The 13,884-nt window shown below is 39.4% G+C and overlaps 1 protein-coding gene across 1 annotated transcript in view; it reads right to left on the bottom strand.

Annotated features, from left to right (window-relative positions):
* Positions 1–733: 733 nt before the first annotated feature.
* Positions 734–13,884, bottom strand: part of LOC127639484 (SLAM family member 5-like) — a 31,741-nt gene continuing 18,590 nt past the window's right edge. The window contains exon 5 of the mRNA XM_052121535.1: positions 734–903. Coding sequence (XP_051977495.1) covers positions 734–903 — 170 coding nt within the window. The remainder of the gene's footprint in view (positions 904–13,884) is intronic.

Below are 13,884 nucleotides of genomic sequence, written 5' to 3' on the forward strand. Positions count from 1 at the left end.
CGTGACGAATCCGTACTTGACATTGGTCTACACTGATGTCATCACATGCATCATCCATGGCCTGAGGGAGGGTGGCACGCTCAAGGGGTTGGCGATCATAGACCTTCCACCTCCATGCTGAAAAAAATTCCTCAATAGGGTTGAGGAAAGGAGAGTATGGAGGCAGGTAGAGGGTCATGAATCGGGGATGGGCCTGAAACCATGCTTGAACTACCTCTGCGTGGTGGAACCTCACATTGTCCCACACAATTACATAGGTGACCCCTTCACCTTGACAGGTTGGCTCAATTTCATTGAGAAACTCAATAAGATGTGCAGCATTATAGGAACCAAGTAATGGCCTACGTCCTACGACTCCATCTTCAGAGATAGCAGCGCACATGGAGATGTTTCCTCCACGTTGTCCAGGCACTTGGACAGTGGCCCGTTGGCCGATGATGTTCCGTCCACGGTGACGAGTTTTGGCCAGGTTAAATCCCGCTTCATCAACAAAAATGTACTTGTGATGGTTCACATCAGCGTCAAGCACCATAACCCTCTAAAAAATATATTTACAGTGTTGTTCCAATATACATATGACGTAAGTGATGCATCAAATAGTAACAGTAATACAATATATAGTGCTGTACCTGAACATACTCAGCCCTTAGTTGTTTCACCCGGTCATTGTTTCTCTCAAAAGGCACCAGGTAAATTTGTTTCATTGATACCTGGTGCCTCTTTAAAAGGCGGCCTACTGTTGGTATGCCACATTGGCAAAGGTGTCATTGTTCTCCTCAATTGCCTGCTTTATTTCTGACAGCCGTATATCATTCCTGGCCCTCACCATTTCCACCACTGCCCTCTCTTGCTGGTCGGTCAGCACACGGCCACGGCCACCACTATAGGGGTTTTCTGTCAATTCTAAGCATAAAAGAGTATACTGTCAATAAATCATACTGTACCAATACTGTAACATGTCTGATGAATTTACATGCATTACAATTTACTGTAAATGTAATATAGTATACATCCTCCACACTTACCGGTTTTCTTGGTGAAAAGTTCGGATGATAGAATTGACAGTTGATCTTTTTAGATTTGGATCAACTAATCTGGCAGCCTCTGCCATAGTAAGGCCTCGGTTCACCACATGATCAACGATGATGGCCCGGACTTCATTAGACACAACAGTTCTGCCTCCCTCTCTCTGATGACCAACCCTTTGACGGGCCCCATGCCCACCTCTCTGACCTAGCCCATGCCCACCTCTCTGACCTCTCTGACCTAGCCCATGCCCACCTCTCTGACCCCTCTGACCTAGCCCATGCCCACCTCTCTGACCTCTCTGACCTAGCCCATGCCCACCTCTCTGACCTCTCTGACCTAGCCCATGCCCACCTCTCTGACCCCTCTGACCTAGCCCATGCCCACCTCTCTGACCCCTCTGACCTAGCCCATGCCCACCTCTCTGACCTCTCTGACCTAGCCCATGCCCACCTCTCTGACCTCTCTGACGGATCCCTTGTCCACGTGCTCTTCCTATTCCTTGCTGTCTATCCTGCTCCATGTTGAAAGAAAATGCCAGTGTTTACACCCCCACTATAGTGGCCAATTGTGGTTACCACTATGTGAAATCAATTAGCAATAACGAGTATTCATCATGTGTGGTTACACGTAATTTGCGTAAATGTTCATACAAACACACATTTTATTTCTGTAGTTCTCAAAATCCATATACTGTATATTGCTGAAATGAAATTCTATAGGTTTACCAAATGATTAATTGATTAACCATTAAGATCAGTTGGATTAAATAATAGACAAATGTATTAAACTGAACAAAAAGAGATGCAAATCAAAAGTTTGATAGTTAGAGCTATATGAAAGGCAGTTACTGTGAATGAAACAATAATGTAGATGAAACACTTATTTTGTGTTGTGAAAAGGATACTTTGTGATTTTGTGAATTGTACTAACACAATTGAAAACATGATGAAATATTTGAAAAAAGTGCACTTTTGATGATCTGTTGTGATATTAGCACTAAGAGTTGTGAAAATGTACACCGTACTTGTGAAAATAGTACCAAAGCGAATAAAAAAAACTGTAATTATTCAGTTAATCCATTTATGTGAATTAATATGTATGCAATATATGTATGCAATATACAATGATCTAAAAATGACAATGTGTAATTAATGTGCTATTAATAACTGCATTATGAATGTTATTCAATATGTTAGATATTTAATCATTCATGTATTGATTTAATTATCATTTACTCATTTATTATCATATCAAAGTGCAAATCAGTGGAGAAATACGGCTTGGCTTCTCTAGGGAGAATTGGAGCCTCTCTCTGTTTCCCTCTGTACGACTGTATGTGTGTGTGTGTGTGTGTGTGTGTGTGTGTGTGTGTGTGTGTGTGTGTGTGTGTGTGTGTGTGTGTGTGTGTGCGTGTATTTATCACTTTGTGGGGACCAAATGTCCCCATAAGGATAGTAAAACCCGAAATTTTTGACCTTGTGGGGACATTTTGTCGGTCCCCATGAGGAAAACAGCTTATAAATCATACTAAATTATGTTTTTTGAAAATGTAAAAATGCAGAAAGTTTTCTGTGAGGGTTAGGTTTAGGGGTAGGGTTAGGTTTAGGGGATAGAATATAAAGTTTGTACAGTATAAAAACCATTATGTCTATGGGAAGTCCCCATAAAACATGGAAACACAACAAGTGTGTGTGTGTGTGTGTGTGTGTGTGTGTGTGTGTGTGTGTGTGTGTGTGTTTTCTCTCTTAAAAAAATAAATAATAATAATCTAAATAATTTTTTTTTTAAATAAATAATTTCCTTTCTTCCAAAATTTGTTTTTTCTCTTCAAAAAAAGGAATGCGGTACCAACTTTGGCCACCAGGTGCCACTATCAGTAAACATGTCATGTTATGCTTTTAATGCTTTCTCACATATGTCATGTGCAGACTTTCATGATGAAATTGAATTTTAGTTTATCAAAATGAAATGTTTAAGGTGAAATAATTTCTTGAGTCATCATATTTCTCAGCACTTCTACTTGTACTCAAGTGAGTTATTTCTTCAGTTGCAGTACTTTCACTTAAGTTCTGTCAATCAGTCCTCTTTCCACCACTGCCCTCATGCCATTCCAACTCGTCCTCCACTTTCTTTCTATTGTGGATTATGAAAGGAGGAATTTGAAAGCATTATGTTTCCTGATTTCAATATAATGGCAGTTGATAATGCTTCCCTTCAAAGCTTAAAAAAGGAAGTAAACCATTTGTTGGTTGATGTCATTGTAAGCTGTAAACACTGACACTGTGGTGCCCTGTCCAACACAGCAACCAATGGTGTGAGTTCACAGCTTGTTTACTTATTGGCCACATACCATTGTTTGTTTAATTTGCTAATATTCAGTTATTATACAACAGTTAGTTCCAGTCCTCGAATATGATTGGACGAGAGACGTTCCATGAGCACTGATGTCATGAGCATCATCTCTCACAGGGACGGATTACCAACCGGGCCAATGGGGCCAGTACCCAGGGGCCCTTGACTGCCCTGGGCTTTAAGGTTCCACGATCCAGTTTGGCAATCCCCGCTTGAAAGCCCATCAACAATGAAAACGAACATATTATCAATGACGACAAGATACAGCAAATCCCCATGAGGTGTTAGTGATATTCTAATTTCACTTCCAGAGGCCAACATGGTCTCATGAGCATTTGTCACAATACTACGAGATGGCGGATTCGTACCAATTCGTCTTGTACATCAATCACATACGCTTCACAAACATGCTTTCACAACCCGGAAGCAGAGGCAAAGCTGGAGGACAAGCAAACCAAGCAATTGCTTGGGGCCCCCCATCAAAAGGGGGACCCCGCTGGTCAATAGTGAGGTGTGGATGATGTTCATTTGTCTTAGGCTATATTAGAAGTCGAATCCCTGACGTTCATGTCATATGCCTGACATATGATCTTGACGTCAAAACAATGAATTAAAAGATTATAGCTATTAAAATAAAAAAACTGCTGTCTATTATGTTATTTCCCCGATATTGTCATGACATTGCGCAAGTGCCCTATGGAAGCCATTCAACTCCCCCACTCCTCCCACCAGAGTTTGTAATCTGTTGCAGTTGACTGTCAAACACTTTCGGACAGCTCATTTGCATAAGCCTACAGAACATTATAAAAGTTTTAATTACTTTTCATTTAAATAAACTTATTACTGTTTTCTTTATGTTCATTACAGATCATGTGTGGAGTGTGTGGAAAATTGTTGGTGTGATTTTGGGTGTCCTTGGAATTGTAATTGTAATTGTAATTGTAGCATTAGTGATATATATGTGCCGTAAACAACAAAACAGAACCAGTAAGTATGACCTAAATCTGATATATGAACCATCTGAGCATAAACAGTGTTATAAAGAAGTGCCAAAATATGTTTTATAATCAACACTTCTGTGCACATAGTGCTTACAGTACAGTAGATGAAGTTGAAGATCACAAGGTCTTTCTGATGGTAACCTTGAATTTGTGTGCAGATGCCGATGGAAGTCAAGATGCGGCCAGTGCAAGTTTTACATCAGGTCAGCAAAACATGAGATACAGTAGTCAAGTTTCCCCAATATTATATTCTTCTTATTCAAACAAAACTAAAGGAATGCTAATGCTGCTAAAGGTTACTCAGACATATGTCACATTACTATTAAGGGAATAGCTCAATCATCATTTACTCACTCTCTTGCCGTTCCAAACCCATATGACTTTCTTCTGTGGAACACAAAAGGAGATGTTAAGCAGAACGTTCAGTCTCAGTCACCATTCACTTTCAATGTATTGCAAGAAGATGCCATGAAAGTGAATAGTGACTGAGGCTTATACACTGCTGTGGCAGGGCGGAGGACGGGGTCGTTATTATACACACCCGGTCACTTATCAAGCTAATCAAGCCTCCGAGAGGGATAAAGGCCGACTGCGGAGGATTGTGCGGGAGAGAGAGATAGTTTACGGGCATGTCCGTCATTTGTGTGTTTGTGTCTTCTGTTTTAGTTTATTATTAAACCATTATTTATGTTGAAATGCCGGTTCTCGACTCCTCCTTTCCATTGACTACTTTACAACTGCCTAACATCTTTTGTGTTCAGCAGAAGATATGAAGTCTGGGTTTGGAACGATATGAGGGTATTTTTGAGTGAACAATTCACTTCTTTTATTTAGGTTTAATGTCACTCCAGACTGTGTTCCTCATCTGACTGTAATAACATTTGGTTTATATTTTATGTAATAGGAACATCTAGAGAGAACAAACCAGACAACAGCGCTGATGATGCTGGAACAAACTTGCTTTCCCGATCATCTACCACAATAGTCTCAAAGGAATCCATAGCAATGAACTGCGATAGACCACATGAACGATAGACCACATGATAAACTACTGATCAGGGCTTTTGTTAAATGTAAAACATTTTTTACCTAAAAATAAAAATGATCATAATTTACTCACCCTCATGTCCTTCCGAACCTGAATTACTTCCAAGCCTTCATACGATTGGTATTAGAGTAGTTAATTCACGTTGCTCACATGTTCATGCAAGATCTTTCATTGTTTAGCACTTAAAACAACGCTCACGTGAACATATCTTCCATATAAACAAGCTTCTCTCATGCACTCGTGGACGTCAACATTTTCTCTGGACTCTAGTCACATCAGTCTTACAGAAAAGCTGCTTTATTCTACATATGGTGCTGGACACACCTTCATGAGCATCAACATGTTGGCATTGTGATCAATATATGGCCACTGATGGAAACCAATAAGCATTTGTTTTGTTTTTATATATATCATGTTGATTTGTGTTAGGATACTAAGAGGCATATTACAACCGTATCACCATGAGTAAATAATGACAGATTATTTTCTTTACTTTATACTTTGCTTATGATATGTTTATAATCAACTGTAATGTCATATTCATTCATATCTTCATTGCACTCCTATACATTTATATTAGAAATGTACTCCTCATATGCTCAAACTGTATGTTAGAACATGATGTCCTTCACTCTGTATGGTCTTGTATAAGAGTTCATGTTAACCTATCCCATTGTTAAACCTATCATGCTGAGATCAGGAATTTATGACTTATTTGAACATAAATACATATGAGAGCCATTTTTCTACCTTTCCATCAGAACAACCTGACCTGAGTTATTCAGATCATGCAGAACTCTTGCACCTAAAAAGGAAGTGATTTTGCACACACACATCGGGGGTAGACCCTAACAAATCATTCGGGGCAGACTTAGCTCCACTCTTCCGCTCTCCGCATCTGACTCCAACTATGAGGCGTCAGCTCATCTCAACTTAACTTTTTTAATTTACTTACTTAGTTCATTGGACGAGACAATGTACTATCAGTCTTAAGACTATGTCATTTATTAAGTTACATTTATTCAATATATAAATTTTTATATTGGTTTTATTTTATGTATTCATTTTTACAAATTAAACTTGTTATTCCTTCTACAAACCATCTGAGTTGAGTGACAAATGAATTCCACTGTGCTTTATTAATTGTATTTTGAATAATTAAATTACAGTAGTATGCTAACGATATTTGGTTAATCTCTTGCATTAATTATATCACTGTTTTTACCTTTTATCATTGTATATCTGTTTTTCTGATGTTCTGACTTAAATATACTCATGATGATTCACCATCTTTACTGTAAAAATAGAAAAACATATTGGTAAATATAGATAAAGAAGTAGCATATATATGATAGCATCACATGAGTGTTAATATATATGCACTATTTGAAGCTCAAAACACACTAATGTCATGGATAAAATCGTTGCATATTGGCAAAGTCATGAAATTAATTTACCAAAATAACACAAGAAGACTAAACAACAATGTGAGCAAATACAAGTAAAAGTGAATGACATTATTTGTGTTTTTAATGATGTTTGTAATGTGACACATGAAAACTGAAAGTGCTCTTCTATCAAACAGGACAGACGAGTAACGACTGCAGAGAGAGACATGAAAACACAATATCCAGTGATATTACTGTGTTGTTTGTGATGTAAAGATCAGACTTGGTCTTTTTCACAATGAGCTTGTGCTCAAACTTTAATGTATATGAACCAACATTATCAACACCAAACTAACGTCTAGCTCCTCTTGCTCGTCTCTGCGCTACCCCTGGTCATCTCACCAGACCGCTCCCTCTGCTGGTCACATTAGGTATCACAGTTGATTCATTGCATATCAAAACAATTACAATGACCTTGAGAAACAGTATCATAAGCTTTGAGGTCATGCTAGTGTACTCCTAAACATTGACAACGTACTATATGTACTATATGTTTACGCATTTAAAATCAATCAGTAAAAATATGGACAGATAATATTGATTATTCATACAGCATTCACACATGTGACCAGCCACATAAGTGATAGTCAGACACAATATGATTGATAAAGTGATTGTGAATTTAATGTATACTATGTCCATTACCCTTCATATGAGCTGACAATCTCTGTATATTCACATCTGAATGATTCTCATTGTCATAAACTGGACCTCTCCTTTGCTCCAAACCTGTCAGGTAAATCAAATAAAAACCCTTGTGCAACTTATATTGAAAAGATTGATTTTATTATTACAACAGAAGAGTTCAGGTGTGACCACAAACAGACAAAACGAAAAATCAAATAAACTTCAGGTTGTTAAATCTTTATACACATTAATAATGTATAATAAGATGTTTATCTTGTGCCTTAACCTAACCGTACAGGTATACACAAAACATTTTCTGTTTGTTGTAAGTGCATTATGGGAACCCAAACTGGTAAAACCACAAACTGTAACTGACTGATCAAGATTTAACTGTAAAATACTGCAGGAACAGGTTACACTAGGTATTTATCTTTTTAGTCTGTTTGATGTTAAAAAATTCTTCTAATCTGCTTGTTATCTGAAATGTAAATTAAATACATGATACAGAAAGATATTTTTGACCTGCTCCTTTATGACTCACATCATAATGCACGTATGGCCAGAATTACAGCTACACACCCTGAAAGAACTGGAGAAAGGTGGGATGAACCTAAAAATGAGAACAAAATAATTTGGGATTATGTTAATATCAGCTACAGAAAGCAAGGTGGAAATTTGTGTCAATCTCGGTGAACACTAGCACATGGTGGTCAATACAGTGGACAGCTATTCAATAGTCATTTTCTTTTACAGGTTTCAATGGTGTAACTGCATATCAGCCACTACACTGAACACTACTGTATCAGCCACTGCACTGGACACTACTGTATCAGCCACTACACTGAACACTACTGTATCAGCCACTGCACTGGCCACTACTGTATCAGCCACTACACTGGACACTACTGTATCAGCCACTGCACTGGACACTACTGTATCAGCCACTGCACTGGACACTACTGTATCATCTACTGCACTGAACACTATTGTATCAGCCACTACACTGGACACTAGTGTATCATCCACTACACTGGACACTACTGTATCATCCACTGCACTGGACACTACTGCATCATCCACTACACTGGACACTACTGTATCACTCCACTGCACTGGACACTACTGTATCATCCACTACACTGGACACTACTGTATCAGCCACTACACTGGACACTACTGTATCATCCACTACACTGGACACTACTGTATCATCCACTACACTGGACACTACTGTATCAGCCAATACACTGGACACTACTGTATCATCCACTGCACTGGACACTACTGTATCACTCCACTACACTGGACACTACTGTATCAGCCACTACACTGAACACTACTGTATCATCCACTGCACTGGACACTACTGTATCAGCCACTACACTGAACACTACTGTATCAGCCACTACACTGAACACTACTGTATCAGCCACTACACTGAACACTACTGTATCAACCACTACACTGAACGCTACTGTATCAGCCACTACACTGGACGCTACTGTATCAGCCACTACACTGAACACTACTGTATCAGCCACTACACTGAACACTACTGTATCAACCACTACACTGAACACTACTGTATCAACCACTACACTGAACGCTACTGTATCAGCCACTGCACTGAACACTACTGTATCAGCCACTACACTGGACACTACTGTATCAGCCACTCCACTGGACACTACTGTATCACTCCACTGCACACTACTGTATCATCCACTCCACTACACTGGACACTACTGTATCAGCCACTACACTGGACACTACTGTATCATCCACTACACTGGACACTACTGTATCAGCCACTGCACTGAACACTACTGTATCAGCCACTACACTGGACACTACTGTATCAGCCACTCCACTGGACACTACTGTATCACTCCACTGCACACTACTGTATCATCCACTCCACTACACTGGACACTACTGTATCAGCCACTACACTGGACACTACTGTATCACTCCACTACACTGGACACTACTGTATCAGCCACTACACTGGACACTACTGTATCATCCACTACACTGAACACTACTGTATCAGCCACTACACTGGACACTACTGTATCACTCCACTACACTGGACACTACTGTATCAGCCACTACACTGAACACTACTGTATCATCCACTGCACTGGACACTACTGTATCAGCCACTACACTGAACACTACTGTATCAGCCACTGCACTGAACACTACTGTATCAGCCACTACACTGGACACTACTGTATCACTCCACTGCACTACACTGGACACTACTGTATCATCCACTCCACTACACTGGACACTACTGTATCAGCCACTACACTGGACACTACTGTATCACTCCACTGCACTGGACACTACTGTATCAGCCACTACACTGGACACTACTGTATCATCCACTACACTGAACACTACTGTATCAGCCACTACACTGGACACTACTGTTTCACTCCACTGCACTGGACACTACTGTATCACTCCACTACACTGGACACTACTGTATCAGCCACTACACTGGACACTACTGTATCATCCACTACACTGGACACTTCTGTATCAGCCACTACACTGGACACTAGTGTATCACTCCACTACACTGGACACTACTGTATCAGCCACTACACTGAACACTACTGTATCAGCCACTGCACTGAACACTACTGTATCAGCCACTACACTGGACACTACTGTATCAGCCACTCCACTGCACTACACTGGACACTACTGTATCATCCACTCCACTACACTGGACACTACTGTATCAGCCACTACACTGGACACTACTGTATCACTCCACTACACTGGACACTACTGTATCAGCCACTACACTGGACACTACTGTATCATCCACTACACTGAACACTACTGTATCAGCCACTACACTGGACACTACTGTATCACTCCACTACACTGGACACTACTGTATCAGCCACTACACTGAACACTACTGTATCATCCACTGCACTGGACACTACTGTATCAGCCACTACACTGAACACTACTGTATCAGCCACTGCACTGAACACTACTGTATCAGCCACTACACTGGACACTACTGTATCACTCCACTGCACTACACTGGACACTACTGTATCATCCACTCCACTACACTGGACACTACTGTATCAGCCACTACACTGGACACTACTGTATCATCCACTACACTGAACACTACTGTATCAGCCACTACACTGGACACTACTGTTTCACTCCACTGCACTGGACACTACTGTATCATCCACTGCACTGGACACTACTGTATCATCCACTGCACACTACTGTATCACTCCACTGCACTGGACACTACTGTATCATCCACTGCACTGGACACTACTGTATCATCCACTCCACTACACTGGACACTACTGTATCAGCCACTACACTGGACACTACTGTATCACTCCACTGCACTGGACACTACTGTATCATCCACTGCACTGGACACTACTGTATCATCCACTGCACTGGACACTACTGTATCAGCCACTACACTGAACACTACTGTATCATCCACTCCACTACACTGGACACTACTGTATCAGCCACTACACTGGACACTACTGTATCACTCCACTGCACTGGACACTACTGTATCACTATTAATGCATTAATGACATATTGCTTCAAGTTGAACACTCAAATACATGCAAATAACTTCTGAAAAATGCATGTAAAATTGTTTTTTTTTTCATGCCTGGAGAAGAATAAAAACACGAAAGGAAAAATAAATCCTGACTCGGGTTGTACACATTTATTGAGCACAAACTTTCAAAATGATATTTGTTGCCCTATTAAATATTGAATCCCAATAAAAGAGGGAAATAAAGTCCTTTTGTAGTTTGTGCTTTGGCAGAGAAACAGATGAAAATCTAAGTCCTTATTCAGTATAAATCGTAACATCTGGCATGTTTACACCAGGACGATGGAGCTCACATGTACATAACACAGAGAGAATGGATTGCATCTCTTCAGAAGACCTGGATTAAACCACTGGAGTTGTCTGGATTACCTTTGTGCTGCCTTTATGTCCATTTTGGAGCATTAAAGTTTTGGATTATATTAACTTGCATTGAACTGACAAAAACACCTCAGACATTCTTCAAAATATCTTTGTTTTCCATAAAAGAGAGAAAGTAATTTGAGTTTACGATGACATGACAGTAATTCAATAATGAGTGGATGTTCGTCAATTGATGGTGTTGATATATTATAATCTAATATACTGTAATGCATGTTTCCAGCATGAAATGCAAATGTCATTAGCAAAGAATGAAAATGGGGGCTGGAACATTCCAGTTTTCCCACCTTTGGGTCCAAATGTGTGTGAACATGTTCTGACATTAGAGAAAAGTAACTGGTATTAAGAAAGAGTACTGGATTGAAACCAGGGCTTCTTCGTATAACAGAGATTTATTTGGTTAATAACAGTATAAAAACAGTATAAAAAAAGTTCTACTCCACAAAGTCTATTAAAATGTGATTCACTTACATGTCAAAGCAACATCAAACAATAATAAAATAGTCAGTAAATAACAGAAACAATTGAGGATACAGAGACAAAACTTAATAACTCAAATACTTAAAAACGACAAATCTAGACACCCAGTGCAGTTCTTGTGTTGTAAAACTGATTCTGTGTCTTGTTAACTATTTGCTTTGAAATACGAAAGTGTAAAGAAACACCGATGCATGTTTTGTAGGCAGATATGACATGTGGGGCGGCTGTGGCTCAGTTGGTAGAGCGGGTCGGCCACTAATTAAATCCTGCAAAGTCGAGTTGATGTGGCCTTAGCTTGTCTTAACACTCGAGTATTCGGTGAGATCTGCTCCATTAGTTTCCTGTAAGAAAACAGAAACAATTACAGATGGAGAGAAACAGACAGGAACTGTATTGAAGCTCCAGATCCTCTATTCAAAGCTGCAAGCCGGAGAAAAATATTTCAGGAAATAAAAATGGCACCAAAGTGCAAATTAACCACAAAAAGATCCTTAAAGTTTAGTGTCAGATGTTTAGCTCCAATAAAATCTCCATCCGTCCCGCCAACACAATTGTCAAAATCATGTAAAATTTGAGCTGAAGATCTTTCAGTGGATTCATCATAATTTCTACATCTAGTCTAGGGATGTTGCGATACCAGTATCTGTGCATCCCTAATCTAGTCAATTTAACAAATGCAGTATATGGTCAAGTATGTGGACACCCAAACACCCCTAATGTGCTTGAGCATTTCATTTTCAAATAATTACACTACTAGGAAGTTTGTCCCCCAAACAGCTTCCACTCATCTGTTTTTCTCTAGATGTTGAACCCATCAGCTGAGACTTGTATTGAGACACAAGAGCATTAGTAATGTTGAGCACAGATATTGTGTAATGGTGTCTGACTTTGGCCATGTAGTGATGTAATCTGCATGCGCAAACATGCGTGATCATGTCAGTAGATGCACACTATGCAAAGAAAAGGGCACGTAGCATTTCAGACATACAGTAAAGCAGCAGGTAGAACAGAAAGATTTCCAACCGGGTCTCATAGAATGAACGTTACTCTATATACATTTCTGCACACTGACTTATATGTGCCGCTTTACGTGTCGCAGCAGTTTCCTGGAGAAATGAACACTAGAGGCGCTACAACTGTGTGGTTTAATCACGGTCACACAAATCACAAGTATAATTGCTGATTTTGATTTGATAACTTTTCACTGTATTACTCACCCTCCGCTATGTTATGATATAAAACTATTTTACTTTAATACATGACTTGAAAAACGAACATTTTAACACTTGCATTAAAGATCCACCTACATACACATTTATAACCATGTTATTGGCTTACTTGGTAGCTCACCTGATTTAATCAAACCTATATTTTATAAATCATAAACCAAACCAGTCAGTCCTGAGGTGAAAAACAACATCACAAAAATTTATTTTAAGCAAAAAGTTATTTGAAAAATCGGACAAAAAGACAAAAGGTACAAGACTGCGAACTTAATGAGGGAATGGACAATCATCCCATGAAACATTGGAAATTATATAATCAAATTAAAATGATTAAATGAAGAATACAAAAAAAATAGTTATTTTTATTATTAAGTTTTTGATTATACAGTAAGTATTGAATCAATATATTTAAAAGTGTATCTCAAAATATTCAGATATATACAAATATATGTGTGGCAGGGCGGAGGGTGGGGCCGGGTCGTGATCATACACACCCGGTCCCGTATCAGGCTAATCAAACCTCCGAGAGGGATAAAGGCCGACTGCGGAGGATTGTGCAGGAGAGAGAGATTGTTTACGGACATGTCCGTCATGTGTGTGTTTGTCTTTTGTTTAAGTTTATAATTAAAATATTATTCATGTTGTCAAGCCGGTTCTCGTC

The sequence above is a fragment of the Xyrauchen texanus genome, chromosome 48 (genome assembly GCF_025860055.1).
Source record: "Xyrauchen texanus isolate HMW12.3.18 chromosome 48, RBS_HiC_50CHRs, whole genome shotgun sequence".
Classification (NCBI taxonomy): Eukaryota; Metazoa; Chordata; class Actinopteri; order Cypriniformes; family Catostomidae; genus Xyrauchen; species Xyrauchen texanus.